At 40.6% G+C, this 22,687-nt stretch overlaps 1 protein-coding gene across 10 annotated transcripts in view; it reads left to right on the top strand.

Moving 5' to 3' along the window:
* The window catches only part of MBNL2 (muscleblind like splicing regulator 2), a 107,882-nt gene that overhangs the window by 71,691 nt on the left and 13,504 nt on the right, over nt 1-22,687 (top strand). For 2 of the 10 annotated variants that reach the window (XM_048492731.1, XM_048492732.1), the window contains exons 6-8: nt 6,531-6,584; nt 7,217-7,370; nt 16,483-16,518. In XM_048492731.1, the coding sequence (XP_048348688.1) occupies nt 6,531-6,584; nt 7,217-7,370; nt 16,483-16,518 (244 nt within the window). Of the gene's footprint in view, nt 1-6,530; nt 6,585-7,216; nt 7,371-16,482; nt 16,519-19,993; nt 20,089-22,687 lie in introns of all 10 variants that reach the window. The other 8 variants (XM_048492733.1, XM_048492735.1, XR_007244203.1 and 5 more) reach the window with 8 other exon arrangements.

Here is a 22,687-nt window from a genome sequence, read left to right as displayed (position 1 = left end):
GAATTGATGTGGCATCTTTACACATTTCTTAGAGCCACTCTTTCTTTAAAAGTTACTTTTTGCACTGCATTGCAAAACCATCATTTGAAACTCTCCCAGATTTTAAAAGCAAAGTGAAAAGCACTGTCTTGCATAAAGAGTTTTTTGAAATTATTTTCTGCAAAGACATTGTTGAGGTTATCAGAAATATCACAATACTATTTTAAAAAAATTAATTTCCTTTGGTTCTAAATACAGGCTGATGTGTATAACCCTTGGAGGTAGGTCAGTGTTTCCTGTCCACTAAAGACCCCCACTTCCAAGTATGAAGCAAAGGAACCAAGGGGTACAAGTCTATGAGCTCTGAACAAGGAGCCCCCCAACCACACTACTTGTAGCTCTGTGAACTGGAAGGGGAAAATGGCCCCAATAAAACTCCCACCCCAACAAAATTTTGGAATATGCTACTTTTTTCTAGCAATGTTTGTGCTGTCTGATGGTGGCCAACTGGTATTTATATGGTTAGATAAATAAAAAGCAAGCAGAATTTTCATCTCATGAAGAGCTTGCTCAGCATACAGATCAAAGAAGCATTGTCCTCATTCCTGGCACTGGCCAAGTAATTAAAAAATGTGAGTGGTGGCCATTGTATAGATCAGTGATGGCGAACCTATGGCACGGGTGCCAGAGGTGGCACTTGGAGCCCTCTCTGTGGGCACGCGCACACAGAGTTCGTCATGTGGGGAGGCGGAAAATCCCCACCCCCCCACACACACATCTAGGCTGGCCATGGCCACTGAGCATGACATGCGCACACCGCGGTGAGCAGGGAGGACTCGGCTGGCGGGCCTGGTGCCTGTGCTCTGGGTGGCTGCTGCCCAAGGGGGGGGGGCGCAGAGGAGGCAGAGATGCTAGAGAGGCACAGAACAGTGTGCACGGGACTTGCTCGAGGCTAGAGCAGGCTGGCCCCTGCTCAAGCCGGTGGGGCGGAGGAAGAGGGAGCCAACCAATTTTTTCTAAACTAAAACCTCAGCATTCAGGTTAAATTGCCGGGTTGGCACTTTGCAAAAAATAAGTGGGGTTTGGGTTGCAATTTGGGCACTCGGTCTAAAAAAGGTTCGCCATCACTGGTGTAGATAATGCATCCAGTTTCACTATGATGCCTTTCAGAAGAAACACAGCACTGTAAATGAAGGCTTATATTTAATGAAGACCCACTTATGCCTAGCAAAGGAAAAAAATCATGGTCAAAGTCTGAACTTGCTTTGGAGAAAGAAGATTATCTTAATATGTCCAGCATGCTGCAACATAGAAAAACTGCAGTTCAGAAATATGTGTTGACTTGTCTTCACACTTCTCCATATTCAGGTTCTTGAATGCAAAACATCAGAGTTATTTTCACCTTTCCTCATCAGAAGCTCCACACTGTTAACCTGGACTCTTCATATTAAAAACAGGGTAGGAATAGGGGTGAGAGAAGCTGATAGGAAGATTGCCCCCAGAGTATATTTGCTCTGTATTTTGTGACTTTTCCTTATTGGCAATTCATGTTCTAATCCTACAACCTATTTTTTTCTTTAAGCTTAACAGTGTTAAGGACATGTTTCCGTGAAGTATTGAATGTGATATCCTTATTCTATATGCTTTTGTCTATTTAAAGTTTTTAGAAATTCTACTTTTTTGTCTCAAAGGATTCCAATACATTTAAAAGAGTTATTAAATCATAAAATTCCAAACAAGAGGAGTTTCAAATTTGACAGCGGTACCCTAGTATAAATTTACCAACAGAAACAAAAGAATACAACACATCAGCAATATATTAAATTAAAACCCCACTTAAACAGCACAGACTTTTTTAACTGCTTCCTGAAAAACCAACAAATATTTACAAAACAAGACCTACAGGGGAAAGAGTTCTATGGTAATGGACAGCCAAGGAGAAATCCCAATTTTTGAAGCCTCCTGCCAACTTCAGAGGAGCATAGAGCAACGCCTCTCCAGATTATCTCAATAGGTTCATGCTAGAGAAGTAGTTAATCTGATCCCAAGCCATTTGAGGGTTTTTAGAAGTTTGGGCCTGGAAACAAACTGAAAGCAGATGAAGGTGTAATATTGGCTGTTGTACAATAAAATTGGCTAGAATCTCATCAACAGACGAGGGGGTACATATTGAACAGGTTGAAATTTCCAGTCATTTTTCAAGCATAACACTACATTGTGTATTGTCGAAGGCTTTCACAGCCAGATTCAACTGATTGTGGTGGGTTGTCCGGTCTGTGTGGCCGTGATCTGGTGGATCTTGTTCCTAATGTTTCGCCTGCATCTGTGGCTGGCATCTTCAGAGGTGTATCACAGAGGGAAGTCTGTTACACACTGTGTCCAGTAAGAAAGGAATGTTTAGTGGGGTATATATTGTCCATGTTCCAGGGTGTCCATGTTCCATCTTTGCATAGCAAGTTCCACCCAAACCCTTACTGATTGGTTCCCCACCCTGGGACATGGACAATATATACCCCACTAAACATTCCCTTCTCACTGGACACAGTGTGTAACAGACTTCCCACTGTGATACACTTCTGAAGATGCCAGCCACAGATGCAGGCAAAACGTTAGGAACAAGATCTCAAATTTCACATAAACTAATCAGAGCATTTTAAATGGAAGAGATCTGCATAGTATATTTCATTTACATCCCTAGGAAAGAGCAGTGTGGGTCCATTCCGCACAGCACAAATAAGACATCTGGGGAATGTCTTAAAAAGAGACGACTGCCCTCTTCAGTCCTAATGTTTTTCAGTGGGAGTCCTCTAAGATTCTCACATCCTTGTCTGCATATCTTTGAGTATAGCTCCTCCAAAATAAAAAATTAAGAAAATTATATATTGCCAGAATTGACAGGAAGAGCTCAGTACAACTATTTACTTTTCAAACTGAAAAGGTGGCCAGGGTTGGAGCCTGCAGTGCAAGCATCCTGGAGCAGTCTTCACAAATGGAGGCAGGAAGAAACCCTTCAGTGGCACACAAAATATTGGGCACAAGCAGAAGTGAAATTGACTAGAGAGCTTAATGGTCAGGCAGGAAAAATAAGACACTTCCTGAGCTCTCCATTCTGTGCAGTCAGGCAGGGGACATCTTGCAGGCGGCTTAGGTTTCTTATTGCAGTAGAATAGTGTGATTTGGCTGCTGTGTATACATAAGATACTTTGCAATCTTTGTTGAGACCTTGCATCTCAGAACGTGGTATCCTAACACACTTTCAGCAAGTAGATGAAGAAAGGAAGAGATTAACAGTGCAATTCTGAGGGAGGGGCAGAAATCCTCAGGAGGCGATGTGACCCCAGCACTGGCGTAAGTGCCACTTGCACCAGCATAAGGGACATTTGCTTTAATGCAAATGCAGTGTTGGGGAGCCACATGGTAGCCAATACTTGGGTGCAGGAGCCCTCACAAGTGCCTAAGGGTGACCTTCCCAGGAATGGGACTTTGGTGGTCTTCCTGAGCCCTTTTGGCCTAAGAATGCCCTGCTCTTGCTGGCATAGATTTAACACTGGCAATAAGGTAGGTGCAGCCCATAGAGCTGCATCGTTCCACAGGGGTTGGGGAAGCGTTCCTGTCAGTTTGCTGGCTGTGGCACAGCAAACCACTTTGAAGGTGGTAAGGCTGTGCTGTCGCCGGCTGTGGCACAACTCCCTTCCCCTTAGAATTGCACTGTAAGTCACCCTAGTGTTCTCCAATTAAATGAACTCAGGTAGTTAAAATTCACCACTTGAAAGTAAGCTATTTTCTTAGGCTAATTATCTTCTGATTACCAAATTTAACAGTGTAATCCTAAACAGAATTATAGCCTTTTAAACATACTGATTTTAGAGTGTAACTTTGCACTGCAAAATACTTTGTGATGCATTAATACTGTAAACCTGCGCATTTAGATAGATAATCTGCATTAGTAAACAAAGCTGAATATCATATTGAAATTGATATTAGATTTCTTTCTCTGAGATTCTGAGGGGGGGTGGATATGCTCTTTGACATCGTTAAAGCTCGATTGGAGCCCTAGAGACCCACAAGATTTTCAGGGCACCTGCTTTTGAGAGTCTGAGTACATCATTGACCTTCCCTGTTTTTTTGATGTAAGGCTTGAAAGGGACAAAGTCCATTAGATCTGCTTCTTCATCACCCAACAAGACTGTCCATTCTCCTTGGTTAGCCTCTCTCTGAGCTGACTGCAGTGTGCTCTAAGCAGAAAAGCAGCTGCACCACACGAAGGTGTCTGTAGAGTAAACAGCTGCTGATAGCTCATGCAGAGAAATTAAGTCTGATTATTGCATATGTAAACACCGGAAATGCTAAGAGTGCAATCCTAATAAAAGTGGCATCTTCTACACCTGGTGAATTACTGAGGCTTGCACTGTAGATGATATAGGAAGAAGTGTATGAGGTAATGGTCTAAGAGTGATCCATAGCAAGCTCCACAAGGAAGCTGTACAACCATGGAAGTAAAATGCAAACTAAAAGAACTTTCATGTTGCTGTATTGAAATTTCAATCCAGATTTGCCTAAACAAAACAAGGGACACTATGGGATTTGGTAATGGAAATATGAAATGTTACATGGCAAACCCATGCAGCACTGCATCTCACTCACTCAGTGGTATTTCTTTCTTGTACAACCATTTCCTTAAACTTTTCTAGTACTAATTCTAAACTGCTTTTTGGAACTTGGTAGAGTTTAGAGATTCTATAGGATTTTGAACATGAAACTTTATAAAGAAAAAAGGCAAAAATGATTTGTGGATTTTGTAGTGGTACTGTGTACATTGTCCTGGGAAGGGAATTCTTATCAATTGGCATCAAATTGTTCACCATGATCCTTCCAGAAAGTCTATCTCTTTGTTTATTTTAAGGTTCAAACCTCAAGTGGGCCCAATACTTTAGGGAACTCTGTTCTAGTTGTGCTGCAAGGATCAGAAACTACATCTTGCAGTCCTCAATATTAATATCATCTGAAGGTGAACCTGTTGTTCTGACTGTGTAAAAAGAGCTTATTGGATTTATTAAACTATTCCACATTTTCTGACCAAGTATAATTTTAATGCTAAGAAAAACTTCACAAGACAAACATTTTCTCTCAGAGAATGCAGCCAGGCCGACCTCTTTTCTTGTTCCTTGTTGTGTGGGATAGGCCCTATAGATTCATTGTATGCTGAAGGACTGCAAATAAATCCCCAACATGTTCAGTAAAAGGTTTGTAGGTATTAGGGCTATAGAGGCCTCTGCTTGGAGCACTGGAGGGCTGCATCTGATCAGGGCAGACATGAGTGGGCTACCTGGATGGATTCTGGCCCCTTCCGCACACGCAAAATAATGGACTTTCAATCTACTTTCAATGCACTTTGCAGATGGATTTTACTGTGCGGAATAGCAAAATCCACTTGCAAACAATTGTGAAAGTAGATTGAAAGTGCATTATTCTGGATGTGCGGAAGGGGCCTGAGAGCCAGACTCTGTATAAGGCAGTTTTATATATAGATAGCTGAAAGCTGGGCTGAGAAGAGACCTCTGCCTGACACCTTGGAGGCTCTGTCTATCAGAGCAGACAGTACTGCAGTTAAAGAAGTGTCTTTTGACATCGTACATTGAGAAGTTTGAAGTAATTTACAGTGCATTGTTAGAACCCTGACTTTTAGTTTTGAACAACAAGAACATTTTTGCATTTGCAAGGAGCCGTGTTTTCAGTTAATGTCTTTTACTGAGAACTTGGGATAGATACTGTGACGAATGACCCCCAACAAAATATACAAATACTTAATGTAATATAATGTGCAGTCCTCCTCAACATAATGTGGTAAGTCTTCTGAAAGAAACCTAAACTGTTGTTCCGTAGCATAGTAAAAAACTAGATAAGTTAGTAATCGCACTATATCAGTGTACTAAAACGGATGTTAATATTAAAGCTAATTCGCATGTACTTTTTGTTAATATATTTGTTCCCAGTAATTTTTGCCCTCTTTAGTTTTTATATTTGCTCATTCTATTAAATAAGAAAATACCTTTTTAGTTCTTTGAATTTTGAATGTTGGTGTTTGGAAGTTAATTTAAACATTTTAATATGGCATAGCTAATTTATCAGAAATTCTTTTAGGAAAACCCTGAAATAACTATGCTTTCCTATGTAGCGGTAAAGCTTTATTGGTGCTTATAAATGCTTATTGGTGTCTGCAAGCTGCTGTTTTTAATCAACTTTCCTAAATTTCAAACATCTATATTTTACTCTCTTATATGCTTTTAACTAAGGTATAGTAGATGCATTTTTGCTTCAGTACTAATTCAAGGTGTAATATTCATCTCTTTAGAAAAAAACATTTTTGTTGTTGTGCATGCCTAGTGTTTTGTATGTTGTATATTGCATTCAGTATATTTTTTTCCTTCTCACCTATCCACAATGCAATGCCGTTCCCATGATGCACCTCTGCTTGCTGTTTACCTGTATGTTAATTCGCTTGAATCCCATTGGCCCACTGCCATCATGTGCTCGCTGCCTGTTATTAAAAGACTCAGTCGACTGCCAAAGCAATGAAGCGACCTCTCGAAGCAACTGTAGATCTGGTACTTTGACCTTTCACCTTTTGCTTTGCATGTAGCTTTTCCAAAATGCAAATAATTTTAATGTTAACTGAATTCTCTTGTATTAGTAATTTTATTTTTTTAAATAATCAGTATTTAGCCATCTCATTTTCATATGTAGTTGTTGCAAAGCAGCTTAACTTCTTCCTTTAACACGGTTTCATTTTTAATATATATAAGTTGAAATGCGGGGGAAAAAACTGCCTTTGTAATTGAAGATGCTCATGCTATACTAATTAACATAGCTAACAACACAGAAATATTAAACTCTTTACAAAAAAAACGTAATGCAATACAAGTGCTGTTTTTCTTCTGCAGTTTGAAGTCCTGTTTTAAGACAGAACTTTTGTTTTCTTTAAACTTTCTTTTGTCTTGAGAAGCGTCCCTCCCCCAATTATGATGGTGCTATAATTTTAGTTTAATTGTACCACGCTTTTTAGTATCAGTAACCAAAAAATGCTATCTATTTGACATTGCTGCTGTTTTGAACTAATGTGCATGGCAAGGCATCTTCAACAGATTTTTAAAACAGTTACCGTGTGTTTTTTTTTAAGTTAGATCATTTCTTATAGCCTCCATTTACCTCACTGTGTTTTACCCCCTCCCGTTTGCAGGCCTTTCCTCCCGGCGTCCTTCACCCTTTACCAAAGAGGCAAGCTTTTGAGAAAAGCAATGGTGCCAGTGCTGTTTTTAATCCCAGTTTCTTGCACTACCAACAGGCTCTTGCTAGTGCACAATTGCAGCAACACGCAGCGTTTATTCCAACAGGTATGCCATTTTATAGAGTTAAAAAAATCATTAAATTTCCACAGCAAAGGACATTCTGTGTTACCAGTTCACTTTGTTGCTTGATTAAGCAAGCTGGCACACAACCTTTAGGTTGGGATATTACCGGTAGCAAATAGTTTAGTTTTTTAATACTTCTGGAACATATTAGCAATTCAGGAAGGCATCAAAAGGCTTTGAACATTCTAAGAACGTTGTCCAGAAGAACCCAAGTTCACTCCCTGGCATCTTCAGCTGAAAGAATCAAGAAGTAGGTGATGTGAAAGATTTTGACCTGAGACCCTGAGGAGCAGCTGCTAGTCTGAGTAGGCAGTTCTGACCTTGAGGAACCAGCATAAGGCAGCTTCATGTGTTCAAGAGAGTACTTAGCATTGGTCTTTCTCATGTGTTGTATCAGCTTCTTGAACATGGGACTTAGATCTCCTGGAAGATTTTTGTATGTGTAAGTGAAAGTGTGTGTGGGGGGGAGGGGGGGCTCACTCTAGCCCCCTGCGCTAAGTTAAACGTGGCATATTCTGAAGTGTTTTTCTGTTTCAGAAAGACATTGTGCAAGCAATTTCTGGGCACTTTAAGATACAAGGAAGAAAGCGCTAGGTGTTGTGTAAGAGCTAATGCAAGCAGAACTTCACTGAATCTGTTTACATTTCCACTTGTCTGTGGCTGGATCCAAGCCAAGCTGCTGTCGGTTCTACTTTTGATAGATTTTCTGTCTGCTTGAAGTGTGTTCTACAACACATCTTTCCACTGCAGATGTATTGGGAATGGAGGAGGAAGGACCCTGAGGGAGAAAGCAGATGCAGTCAGATTTACTAAGAGTCTCCTAAGTGCTTGTGATTACCATCTCTGTCCTTGCAAGTATATCTTGCATGACATTTTCCATTTCTGAGCCAGAGTCAAACTGCAATTTCACACAGATCTCCCTGCTAAAATTTCTATAAAGGAGTCTGATACTCCTATAAAGTATCAAAATGATGGTTACCCTCAGAAAGAATTGACAGAAGCAAGAAAAAGGAGTGTGTGTGTTCTGTGTGAGGCCACTACCCAAAGACATTGCCTGAGATCAGGCAATGGCGCACAACAGAGGTTGTGAAGAATCTCTTACCCTCCCAAGACAAAACTTTGTTCCATACCCTTTCCCCATTCCTCTTCCCCTTTGCCCTCTGCCACCTCAGCTCTTGTCAACAACACCATAAATTATCCGGAACCAAAATGGCAGAAACTGAATAAATTATGGAAATAATCCATTTGTGTAATTTGTTCTTCAAGAATAATCTGAATGGTTTTGTTGCTGCAAAATCTAGACTCCTTTTGTGCAGAATAGCTTGTTCTGAACATGGATATAAAGGGAAGATGGAAAAGTGCTTTTAACATGGCAAATAACTAAGTCATGTGACACAGTTTATGTAATAACTGCATAGCTTGTTGTACAAATATCTCTTCTGGTTCTTTGGTCAACCACTGGTGTTTTGATGTATTAATATGTGGTTCATGTGGAATGAAATTGTAGTAAGATCAGAGGTCCATTGCCACAATGACCTTATTTTACATTGCCATCCTAAGCAGATTTACACTTTTCGGTTAAAGTCAATGAACGTAGAAGGGTGGAACACTTAGGGTAGCATTGTTAGATTTTCAGAGCTATTGTGGGCATTGCTGCAATCAGTTAAACCTCATAATAACTGGGTATCCTAGTAGTCTAGCCGCTCAAATAATGTAACATCTGAAATGGGGTCAGATGGAAGACTGCAGTGGCAGCGTCCATGATTAGTTGTGTTTTTCTGGTTGCAGAAGAAGCTTTGTGTCAATTTGTATTCTTCTTCAGACATGAAGAAATAAATGAAAAACCTTTCAGAACATGTTGGGTTGGGGAAAAACTGGTTGAGTCGAACCCAACGTCACAACCAGTTCTGAAAATGAAATTAACTGAGGAAAAAATCAGCAGAAGAATATATCTGTTGGCAGTGTAACTTGTTTTATCTCAGGGGAAGAGGAATGACAACATAACCCATAATCATGCTTTCACATGGCTAGAACCACTCCCTTACTGTCTAGTAGTATTACCTATGCACGTGTCAAAAGACAATTCAAGCAATAAACATGTTTCAGTAATTGTGTTCCCAAAATTTGAAGTGAATCACCCCTTTGTATTGACCTCAGCATTTAACTAGTCAAGATCCTGGGCAATCTGAGGTTGGATTTTCCTATCACTTACTAAAGCTAATCTGCAGCCACACATGACTTCAGTTTAGATGCAATAAAGAGTTCAGGATTTTAACCACGGTTTGTTGTGTAGGTGGCTTTTGAATACAATTATCCATAAATTAATAAATCCTTATTTGATTTATCTGTACTTTTTGTGGAAAAGACTTCTATATAACCAAGAATAAGAATTAAATAGTTCAGATTGCAAGATGTTTACCTTTGCTATCACACGTAGCCAGGGACTCCCAACATTGACCAACTTTATAGACTTCTCAAGATGTGGTTGCATGAATGGCATCAAGGTACATTACAGTAAATCTTTAGATCTAATTTTTGCAATGGTGCAGTAACTTGGAAGACATTCTTTGAGATACAGAGGTATTCGGGGGCGGGGGGGGGTGTTTCTTTGTGTTTTTACTAAGAGCCCAAGGATATGCCAGTTCATTTTTCATCCTATCATGGCAACAACTGAGAAAATGTGACAGTTGGTGAAAACCACTCATGGTCTCCTACAGTGAGGTTACCATCTAAAAATATGGGACTTATCTCAGTCGTTGTAATAAAGAAAAGGCCTTACCAATTTCATTTACCGCCAGTCCTGGTGGAGGGGGCATAAGGGCTCTGGATGTAGTGTGCCGGCCTAAATGCCTCTCCACACAGCTGAAGCGGCATCTATACCAGCAGTGGGCACTTATGCCAGTGCAGGTTGCTACACGGCTATGTGATGGCCAGGTGCCAATTCTGCCTTTGCGTCAGGACTCCTCTGGTTTAGGGGCTTGTGCTGGCATTGGTGGGAGTGTTTATTTATTTTATTAAATTTTTATCCTGTCCTTCCAAATCAGGGTTGGGCTTAGGGCAGCTCACAGAGTTTAAAACACGACAATACAAAATATAAATCACTGTTGTTAAAACAACAACCACGGGACGGTGACAGCAAATTTCCAAATTACCATAATAAAACCAAAGGGGTTGGCATCAACAATTAATAAAGAAACATAAATGATAAATATGAGATGTGAGTTGGAAGCCGGCAGATGGAATAGGGACAACATCTCTGTCTTGCAGGCCCTGCGGTACTGTTTAAGATCCCGCAACACCCTGGAGTTCATGGTCACAGAGCCAACTTTAGTTTGCTTCCTGAGCCCTTCAGCCTGGAAACACCCCTTTTTGGTGTCGTGGACTTACACAATCAAAAAGGGTGATGCAGCCTATTGATCTGCATAAAGGGCCCTTCACTGCTCTCAGAGGATATTCCTTTTTGCTGGGCACAGCACCACAAAGGTCTTTGAAGGCAGCCAGGCTGCACCATGTTGCTCCTATATTACCTTCACCCCACCCCCCTGATTTCACTGCCCCACAAGTTTCCTATGTATGACTCCTAGAGTTTTTCACACCCTGACCCGGACAGCCCAGGGTAGCCTGATCTTGTCAGATCTCACAAGTTAAGCAGGATTGGCTATGGTTAGTATATGGATAGTAGACTATCAAGGAAAATGATGGTTGCTACATGGAGGCAGGCAGTGGCAAACCACCTCTGAACATTTAATGTCTGGAAACCCTAAGGGTTTGCCATAAATTTGCTGCGACTCGACAGCACTTTCCACTACCACCAAAGCTTTTCACAAAATTCAGGCCTGGTGCCCATCAATATTTTTTTTCCTAGCTAAGGAGAACTACCAGTCTTTCCCAGTCAGAATAGCGAAGCCCTCACATTTGAACTACGGTACTCTGTAGCCAGTTTTGTGACAGGGAAAGAAGGCAAGAAGTACAGCCAGAACCATTCATAAGGGATCAGCTATAGTGGGAGGACACAGTCCGATATAGAGCACAAGGCTGTAAGTAAAGATGGGTTGAAGAAAGATATGGCTGGCTACAGTGCATCCGAGTGTGCTGGGGAGACAGCTGAGGCAACATTTAAAAGACGCTAAGATGGTCAGCCTTGTTTCTGTGCTCCTTTCCACTGAGTTGATGCTGACTTTTTGCAGTTCTGACACTCCATGTTGGAAGGCCTGTTGTGTTGGTCTGTAGGAAGCAAGCTAAGACATTTCTTGATATGAGAAATGCAAGAACAAGGGCTGGGGGCACCTCATTCTATAATCTTCAGTTGTGGAACACACGTGTAGATAGCAGCCACTGCTGATAGGCAGCTAATCTTCAATCTGAACTGGCTGCAGCTATATGAAGTGTTTTTGCTTTGATTACTGTCCTCCCGATTTATAGAGCAGATATGCTTCCTGCGCATGAATACTGAATCATCGTGTACAAGGAGGCAGGGAATTCTAGGAAGTAGCTATGTGCCTTTCTAAATGAACATGACATCAGTAATTACAGTTCTTTTCCAATAGAGAAAACAATGTAGAATTCATTGCCTGAAATGGCCCTTGAATTCCTAATTAACAATGCAGTCCTAAGGAAAGTTACTCCTAAGGAAAGTTACTCATTTGAATGGGCTTAGACTGGAGTAATTCTGCATAGGATTGCACTTTGTTGTGAAGGGCTTTGAACACAGGAAAGTTTTTCATTCTGAAGTGATAAAGGTGCCAGAAACCTACAGATGAGTTACATAATGAAAGCTTCTGTTCTCTAGCACATTTTTTGTCACTAAGTAAAAGTTAAATAAACAGGAGTGAGTGGTAAGTTCCTGAAACAAAGATGTAGCGTTATTTGGTTCTTCCTTACTTTTAATGTGTTTTGGTGTGTTCTTCAGTGTTTCCAGCCAGTTATTGCTTTTAGGTTAGCCCCACACGAAAGTGAAAGGAATTAGTCCTAAGTATCTCTTTATTGATGAGCACATGGTAAAATGCATGTATGTTCTAGTTCTGACTGTTTCCCAGGTAACCTATATGGAACTATTGGAATAGTTTTTTTCCTTCCCTGGTTTTTGGTTATCTCTTGCATACGTTGCATGCTGTTGCTACAGGTCCACAGCTTGCAAACACAGATATTACCTTATTGATTCTTTCACAGTTATTTTAAAGTAATTGCGTTATGGATTGCTAGCTAAGTTAGTGTGCAGTTAGCATAACTATTTGGTAATGTGGTGCCTGATCATTTTACAATCTCAAAATCAATTTTTTTAAAAACTACAAATGTTAATTTTGTTAAAATGAGCATAGCAATGGCAATGAGTTAATTCTCTGGAAGTAGTTCCTTCATTATAAGGTCATTCATAGTTTTCTGGCTGATCATTGTATTTCTCTTTCACTTAAATGGGAAAAAGTTGATTAAAAGTTTGGGCTTTGTTGTTTTTAATCCTGACTAGGTATAATTTATAGTATACCTTGGCTTGCAATTTATGGCCCCTTCCGCACATGCAAAATAATGCGTTTTCAAACCACTTTCACAACTGTTTGCAAGTGGATTTTGCTATTCCGCACAGCTTCAAACAGCACTGAAAGCAGTTTGAAAGTGCATTATTCTGCACGTGCGGAATGAGCCTATGCTGCGCAAGTGTAGCAGCACTTATGGAAACAAAATTTTCTGACTGAACTTCTCCTGTGGCAGCCTGCTACACTGCCTGAAATCATTCCATTGGGTGTTGGTGGGATCCTGAGAACAACCTGGGAACAAAGCAGATGGAAGAGGCACTGGTGAAAATTGCTTTCCTCATTCTACTGGTGGATGTGCCCTCCAAAAGCAGAAATCGTAGTTAGAATGCAAACCTTAATTATTGTCATTTCCAAGCATCCTATGTATATGGAGCAGTTTTCCCTATCATTCCACAGGGAACACTGTAGTTAAGAGTAGATTCCAAGGTCATCAAAGCATGAAAAAATAATAATGGTGTATCAGTTACTATATATGGCCAAAGATTTAAAATACACACCAAAAATGATAGAGGCGGAACACTAATGTTTTTGATTTGATGGCCAGTAACATCTTGACTATGGGTTGGACTTAGATCTACCAGAGTGTTTCTGTGAATGGAAGGACTTCTGTCCACAGACCACAACTTTCTTGTCAGCCCCTCCCACAGCAGCCCCAAATGCTGTTCCTAGGAGTATCTTGTCCACAAGGAGCATCATAGTTGGGACAGACTTTGGATTTTAGCAGGACAGGAGAGGTAAGGAATTATGCTTCACTGACAGAAATCCTGCCATCAGAAATGCTCTGTGGCATCCCATCTTTATGTACTTTGCTAGGAGGAATTAAATGTAAAACTTAATTTTGCCTTTTCAGTGTATAGTACAAATACACCTCACTGCTATTAGTATTCATTTGTAAGTAAGTTTCACTTAATTGAATGGGGCCAACTTCCCAAGATGGTGCATCTGATTGTGTGTATGAAGTGCTATCAAGTCTCAGCTGACTTACTTACTTAATTAATTAATTAATTAATTAATTTGTTTAATTTGTATGCCCCCCTTCCCCTCATGGGCTCAGGGTGGCTTCTGACATATTATAAACAATAAAAACATAAATTAATTTACAACTAAAACCTCAAATGGTGGCTAGCCCATTCACCTTAAAATATCTCGTAGGGACAGAATTCCCATAGGTTTTCAAGGCAAGTGAGAAGCAGAGGTGGTTTATTATTAACTTCCTCTGCAAAGGCTTTCCTGATGATCCATCTTCTAACTTCTGAGATCCAATGAGATCAGGCCACCTTCCCTCCCCATCTGATTGTGTTCTGTGCTAAAACCCTCTGCAAACTCAAACACAGTAGAAATTATTTCTGGGAAAACATGCATAAGGTGAAATAATAGTGGTTGGTTGTAAAGCTATAAAGTAAATTCATTGAACTTAAGAGGATTCACTTCTGAGTAAATATATTGAGACGTTGAGCTATAGATAGTGAGTTGGATCCTATGGATTTGTTCCACTAAGGGTAGACCTTCCTCTAGTGCAGTGATGGCGAACCTTTTCGAGATCGAGTGCCCAGACTGCAACCCAAAACGCACTTATTTATCGCAAAGTGCCAACATCACAATTTAACCTGAATACTGAGGTTTTCGTTTGGAAAAAATGGTTGGCTCTGAGGCTTGCGTTACTCGGGAGTAAGCTTGGTGGTGGCTTTGCTTTGAAGCACCATGCAGCACTTCGAACGGGTGAATCACGACCCTAGGAGGGTCCCATTGCCAGCGACTGAGCTTACTCCCAGGTAAAGGATTGTGCTTTAGTTCTTCCCATGAAAATCAGTGGTGTTTAACAGCGCTTAACAATGTTACCTACACTGCTTCCCCAAAATTAGGTCTTAGGTTTAATGCTAATAATCTCCCTGAAATAATTACACTATTATCACACTGGGAGCCTGGCAAGGGAAGGGGGAAAGGTGTGGGGGGAGAGGGAAGTACTTTCGCTTTCTGAAACCCAATAACCCCCCCTCCACACACACACACACACACACCACAAAATAGAAGTAAAAAGGCAGTCAAGGAAGGCAATCTGAAGCAAGAATGCTGTGCAAGGGGTGGGATAACTTCAGGAAAGCTAAATTGGTGGAGCAGCCATCTGATCTGTGGTTTTTCCTTCACATGTCATCACAGCACTTGACTTCCCACAAAAATGCAACAGAAACAGAAAAATAAAAGCAGTTCTAGCAAAGACCTTGGTGTGCTTTTTAAAAATCCTAAATGCATCTCGGTTCCTCCTCTCTAGGCTTGATCTGCCCAGGCAATTGGCAAAAAACTTGGGCCTAAGCGTTTCCCTGGTGTTTGGAAAGGCACATGTTTTGTTTGTTCAACCCCTCGAGCAGCAGCAGCCAGCCTGCTCCAGCCTCCAGCAGGTCCTGCATGCACCCGCTGCTCTGCCCTGCGCTGCTCCAGTGCCTCTGCCCCACCCCTCTGCCTTCGCCCTACCTCCTCGAGCAGGGGCCAGCCTGCTCCAACCTCCAGCAAGTCCCGCGCACACCACTCTGCGCCTCTCTATCATCTCTGCCTTCTTCCTCTGCCCCCCTCAGGCAGCAGCCACCCGGAGCACAGACACCAGGCCCACGAGCCAAGTCCTCTCTGCTCACCTCTCTGCGCGCATGTCGTGCCCAGCGGCCCAGGCCAGCCTAGATGAGAGTGTGTGGGGGGTTGATTTTCCGCTGCCCCACATTATGAACTCTGTGCGCGCATGCCCATAGAGAGGGCTCTGAGTGCCACCTCTGGCACGCGTGCCATAGGTCTGCCACCACTGCTCTAGTGCAAGGTGTCTTTTTCCAACACTAGAGGCTCTTCTCTTGCATTGGGGGAAGGAATCAGGTTCTGGAAGAAGGTGCTGTCTTTAGCAGAACAAATCCATGAGACTCAACCCAGGATTCAGTCCTGGTTATTGTTATATCATCCAGACTGTTCTGGAACAAGGTTTTTTAAAAGCCAGATTCTGTTGCTGGAAGAAAATATTAAGGTGTTGCATAGTGTTTTCACTAAGGGGCAGTATGACTTTTTTTTTTTTACAAAAGAACAAATGTTATTTACAAATATCTGAACAGATATTTTGAGCATTAGCATCTCTCTCTTCACCAAGCCTTTGCTTCCTCTCTGTTTGGCTCAGTCCTTCATTTACAGTCCTCACCCAGGAAACATGCCTCCCAGTTCCATGGCACAGGGTCATCCTTGTTGCCAGCAGAGCAAACTGATACCAAACATAAGTCTGGTTTGTAAAGGATGACAAAAAAACCTCATACACTGATGTTCTTTTCATGTCTCACAAAGCTGAAAGAACTTCCAAAGCACAAAAGTGAAAAGTTCTGGACTGGGATCCATATGCAAATATGATGTTAGTATTATGAAACAAAATGCTTTGAAAGGGGTACTATAGCTATGAATGACCTTTTTGAAGTTGTATTGAACTAACTTTGGCTTATCCTTGGGGATGCTTGGATCTCATTTTGAATGTTAACTCTAAACAGCTAACCTGTTTCTTCCCTTTATTCACTTTTTCCCACCTATCATTGCATGACAAACAGGGTCAGTTTTGTGCATGACACCCGCTACCAGTATTGGTAGGTTTCAAACTTCTTTATTGATCTCTTTTTTATTGTATTCTGTACCTTCCTTTCTTTGGAGGAACTAAAATATAACTTAGACAATTGTTTTAATTTGATGGGTCATTTGGACTTTTTGCTCGAACTGTTAAAATATCCAGTTTGTTTAAAAGAGAAACAAAAAAATCTGCTGCTTAGATGCAACATCACTTGCTATAACAATCCCACTGCAAAAAGCACAAATATCATGAATTCCAATCTGCTTTTCTGTTGTCCAAATTTTTTCTCTTGCTATATTTTATATTGCTAGCATTATTAAATCATAAAATATTGAAAAGCAGGCTAATTTCATCAGTGTTTTGAAGTTTCATAGTGGTGTGCCTATTTCTCCCTTCTGCTGTGCTGTAAAAAAAGTTTTTTTATCAGCGTTTCCCAGAAGCACTCTAGAAAGTATTAACAAATCTTTGGTCTGAATTATGTTTCACCTTAAACAACATCAAAGCCACCTTGCAAGTGAAAACATTTGAAAACTTGCTTTTTCTGATCAGAAAAAAAAATTAGAGGTTTTCCTATTCAGATGATTTGGACAGATTTATTCTAATTTGATACCTCCTATGTCTTTGAAAAACTTCTTTAAGTAATCATTTCTTTTCTGTACAAAATTTGGTTGTGTTTGTCATAATGTTCACAACAAAAACAAAAATCAAATTATGCGTAAAACTGAAGTAAATTACCAGAAAAAAAATCTATTTTCCTGCTTGGGATGAGATACTAGTTAAAATAGGGAAAGAACTCTGGATTTCAGAACAAGCCCTAAAATAAATCATATTATGACTTAAGAGTTATTTAATGTTAATAAAACATACATTTGATTATCACTTGTCTTTTCAGAAGTAAGACAGAAATTTAAAAGTTAATTTGAGGTAGGAAATTAATAGTAGTTTACATTTTCTAGTATTAGTTCCCAAAGTTAAGAAAAGAAGTACATTGTACTTCCACCTAGGTGTATTTGGGAGGTAGTTTGTAGAGTCATAGGAGATTTTAGAAAAAACACACACACCCTTACATACTTACTAAACAGAAGTGACATATGGTAGCTCTAGGAATTGCCTGATTTTTTGCAATTCCTAGAGCGACCTTTTGTCAATTCCAGTAAGAATGTCTAATAAGTACACAAGGCTTACATGAGTATCCTCCAACCCCTGGGGGCTTAGCAGCCCTCAGGTGTATAAGTGCAATCCCATTCTGTTTCATATAAATTGTAAACTTAGTGGTTTCACTGTATAGTATAGCAGATCAAAACTGGTAAGAGGAGTTAGTTGTCCATTCATATGTCATACCCAGACTATAGCAGACTAAAAAAAGCAATGGTTTGGATCCAGAGGTGCCCTTCTGCTTACAGGAGGAGTCCTCTGCTCATGAAATACATGTTTGAATCAGACTCTATTCTTATAACAAGCTGTCTGTCAAAACGGGGTAATAAAATGCTTTGGTTCCAAAGGGAAGGAAAAATGCTCAAATATTTAGATGTGTTTTATAGAGAGAAGGTGTGTTATAGGTTGCTTAGCAATATCATCAAAGATAGAAAGTATTATGCTTATATAAGAAGCCTATTCTGAAGATTTAAAATAGACAGATCATTTGATTAACACTAGGGAAAATCTTGGAAGAAGGTACAGAGTTGGGCTAGGGGAAGGGAGTAGAGCAACCAGAAGAAACTGTTGAGAGCAAGGAGCTTAACCATAATTGGAGGCCATGTGTTGGAGAAACTTAAAAGGCATTTCCAAGAACAATGTTATTAAGAAGACCTGTGAAGGCCCACTCACTTCCTAGCCAACCAGCCCTCATCTTTTCTGCCCATTGTGCATTGCAGTGTTGTAAAGAAATATGAGGGCTAGGACCAGAGCAGACACCATGAGCAGTAGAAAAGCAACTAGAGCATAGGTGTCAAAATCGCGGCCCTCCAGATGTTATGGACTACAGTTCCCATTATCCCCTGCCAGCGTCATGCTGGCAGGGGATGATAGGAACTGTAGTCCATAACATCTGGAGAGCCGCGAGTTTGACACTTGTGAACGAGAGTATAGTGTAGCAATGGGGAACTCAAGAAGCAGATTTACATGCCCAATGTTACTTCCGATCCTCATCAGAAATGAGTCCAGTCTAAAAGTTATATATTTAGAACGTTTTTATGCCTGCTGTCTCCTGAGCATCTCAGGACCCAATTCCCCTCTCCTGTGGCAGCCCACAAAGTTCCCCCTTGTGCTGCTCCGCCCGCCCCGCACCCCCACCCCCACCCCCGGGGCAGGTTTTTGGGTAGTGGGAGAGGGTGGGCAGGAAGGTCATGCTTCCATACAATTTAGGTGGGATCCAAGCCATAGTGTGGAGAAATGTGACCAACACCTCCCCCAATCCCTACAGAGAGCTAATTTAGTGACTTAAACAGAGGAGAGGCTCATTGATCATAGTAACTGGAGAGAGATCATTTTTGTAGAATATTCTTAATTGACTGCAGTGGAAAAGTGACAAATGAACATAGAGTGAGGGAGAAGGAGGTTTCAGTCATTTCAGGAAGAGAAGATCATGGAATTGCCTGAGGGGTTTTAGTAGCAGCTGAAAGAAAAGGGTGAACGTGTGTCAGGGCATGGAAACATCCCCTATGCAGCCAGGCAGAAATCCAGGCTTGATAGGCCAAAGATTGAAGTGTCTAAGAAGATAGTGTGTACAACAGTGGTAGAGAGACTGAGAGAAATCCACCAGGAGTTGCTAATAGTTTGGTGAAAGGAAACAGGAAGAAATTCAGGAAAAATGTATCTCATAAGGAGGCAGGATTGGAAGGAAGGCTGCCATTTCAGCACAAGGCCCAATGACAAAAATGGAATCATAAAGGACAGGAAGATATTTGAAGAAAAAAGTATGTAGGAAACACTGGCCCGCACACGCAAAATAATGCGTTTTCAAACCACTTTCACAACTGTTTGCAAGTGGATTTTGCCATTCTGCATAGCTTCAAGTAGCACTGAAAGCAGTTTGAAAGTGCATTATTCTGCATGTGCGGAATGAGCCACTGTGATTTCAGAAAACATGTGTGTGACTTAAATTTTGATAGGGAGCTACCAATTTTTAATTCTGTAATTCTGTTTTGTTTTTAAACGCATAATCCATCCATTTTCATGAAAGCATTGTGTGAACGTCACAATATTAAATAAAAATATCCCCAATAAATGACTTTTAAAAAAAAGTTTCTGCTTCTGTTCTGGGAACCGCCGATAACTGTGACAAACCTCCTTTAAATTGTTCTTGTAATAAGCTATTTTCCCTTTTGTTTTATTTCTCTGCCATGCTTCCTTGCTTTGCATTGTGGTTGCATGCCATCTGCTGGTTTAACCCATGATGGCTTGCTGCTCTGATATTCACCATGCCAAAATGCCACTTCCATTGCCATAATGCTACACACTCCTGTTCATTGCTTCCATGGCTCCCCTCCTGAAAGTACCCATGATGCACAGCGCTACGTCCGCCACTGTCTCTGCAGCAACAACTCCTGCAACAAGTGTCCCCTTCGCCGCAACAGCCACAGCCAATCAGGTTTGCTCCTTTTAAAGCTTTCTTTCACAAATCCCAAACTCTAAATGAGTGCTGGTACTGATTTAAAACAAAACAAAAAAAAAATTCTCCTGGAGAATTTTTTTTTATTCATGTTTCTTACCCATCAAACTTTATTTTGAAACAGTTCTGTAGCAAGTATTTATGGACAGGTTGCACTTATTTAGAGTTAACATTTATTTGCAAATAATGGTGTAGCTGTGTGGTAGTGTTGCACTGTTTGTTTTTTTTGTTTCCTAACACTGTGTAATTAACCCTACTGAGGTAAGAGTTGTTTTAGTGGTGATCTAGTTCTATAGAAACTATCCAGTTAATTTCTGAATTCTGGAGAGACAAATGTGTTAAACCAGGTTCAATTGTCAATTTTCATTTCCTCACATGGTACAACTAACTGGTCTTTTCTTGAACACTGAAACAATGAACAAGCTCCAAATGGACAGGAACAGCTGGAAATAACCACTGGAGGACAGGGAATTCCTCACATTTATTCTTAGTATTATAATATGGAAACCTGGAGTTTCATTATCCTGAGATAAGGGAGCACTCTCAAGCTTGAAAAATCATGATTTCGTGTCTGTTAATTTTTTTATCTGCAAGTAATCCTCAAGATTGCTAATCACTGCAGTTCTGAATTCTGTCACTTTGTAATAGATCTGAACATGGCAAAATATTTCAATATGTCCCATGCAGGATTTGCATCTAGACTGATACAGAAAATAATAAACAGCTTGGTATCAGGAACTGGTTAACATAGTGACTAAGAGAATGACCTCAAATATTCCTAGTTCAAGTCTCTCTTCTGCCACAGAATCATTGCGGGATTTTAGGCAAGTCACAACCTTCCTAATATCAAGAACTTGCAGGGCTGCTAGAATAATTATAGCGACGAGAACGTTCAATGAACATTCAATGAAACTCATTGAACACTGAAAGTGCTATATAAATGCTTAAATACGATTATTGTTTGTAAGCTTTTCGTTGTCAGTGAGAATGTAGATTGCTTGCAAAATGTCGCAAAGCAACTTGTGATAAAGTCTGTAAATTCTGTTCCCTTTCTTCTGGCATTGTGATTGCCATTTTAATTCTCACTCCTCCAACTTCTGGTAGCTAAAGAAGTATCTCCAATGCAGGAGTGGAGGAAGAAGGATGGCTAATAGGGCTAATAGCAGAAACAACAGAAAGTTGCAGGTCAAAATTAGCCTCCCTACATCACAGAACCACTAAAATTTCTTATTTGTTTATTGGCAACTGTAGCTATTACATTTCCTTAACTATTTTCACGAAAGGGGAACAAAAACTATAGACCTATCAATCAATCTCTCTCTTCCCTGCTTTCTATCATCGTTCTATTAAAAAAATCTTTATTACATTTTAGAAAAAAAGCAAATCTGGATCTTTTAAGTTTACTGGTAGTCCTCTTCGAGTACTAGGAAAGCTGTTCTGGTATCATATGCATCAAATTGTATACTGACCAATATTCTATTTCTTAAACATATATGTCTTCCTTGGCTGTGGGGGGGAAGCATAGGAGTTTGTGTTTGCCAACGCTGAGGTTGGTTGTAGTTTATTTCTTTTATCAGGTCAAACGTTCCTGCAGACAATATTGAAAGCTAGTTTTCTGTCTTAAGAAAAATGTTAAGAGATCACATTTACAATGCAAGATTGTGGAACTGTTAGTTTTAAACAGCAAGAAAACTAATTTAAAAAACTGTTCTTGTACTTCTAAAACTACATGCCCCAAGTTAAGAGTCCCATCCAAAGGCGGGGTGGGGATAGAATATTCTTCAGGAAGTAGGAGGCGGGTGGATTTGCCCTCCCCAGGGCACGTACCCTGAAAGTGGGGGATCCCGTCAGTGTGCAGCCGCCACCCCACCCCAGCACTAGAATGTGGTGCTGAGCACTGCACCAGCACCCTGCAGCTGCCAGAGTAGCAAGGGTGAGCCAGGGGGAAGAGCCAACCTCAGTCCACACTTACAGTTCACACTTAAGCCAGCCTTTTGGTTGACATAAATGTGGTGCTGCCCATTGGGGCATCTCAGCAACAGGGAGGCTTTTCTACCTGCCCACACCACTGGGAAGATCCTTTCAGTGTGGCAACCAGGCACAGCTGCAGCACCACAGCTGGGCACCTGGCTCATGAATGGGGCTGCCCATCTGCATTTGCCAGACCATCTCTAACCAAGATTCTTCCTGGTTCTGGACTTGCAATATATTCTTTTTCATAATATTCATTGCATTGCTTTAAAATTGGATGCCTTGATGATTAATCACTCAATCTTATGTTAAAGTAAGGAGTAGCTTCAGCATAAATACTAGAAAAGCTGGGGATTTTAAACTGTTTTCATTGTAAAAAAGAGACAGCTAATGAATGGAGTATATGAGAGAGGTTTATAAAATTGTGTACAGGGTAGAAAGGGTAGACACAGATCATTTTTCTCTCTTTCCCAAAGTAGAACTAAAGGGCATCCAAGGAAGTCAGTAAGCACAAACCAAAGGGAATACTTCTTTACTCCTTGAGTTATTGAAGTTTGGAATTCACCACCAGAGGACATAGTGATGGCCACATGCATAGATATCTTTT

Source organism: Sphaerodactylus townsendi, linkage group LG04 (genome assembly GCF_021028975.2).
Source record: "Sphaerodactylus townsendi isolate TG3544 linkage group LG04, MPM_Stown_v2.3, whole genome shotgun sequence".
NCBI classification, from domain to species: domain Eukaryota; kingdom Metazoa; phylum Chordata; class Lepidosauria; order Squamata; family Sphaerodactylidae; genus Sphaerodactylus; species Sphaerodactylus townsendi.
Note: the sequence above shows the minus strand (reverse complement) of the source record. Positions and strands in the feature narration are given on the sequence as shown.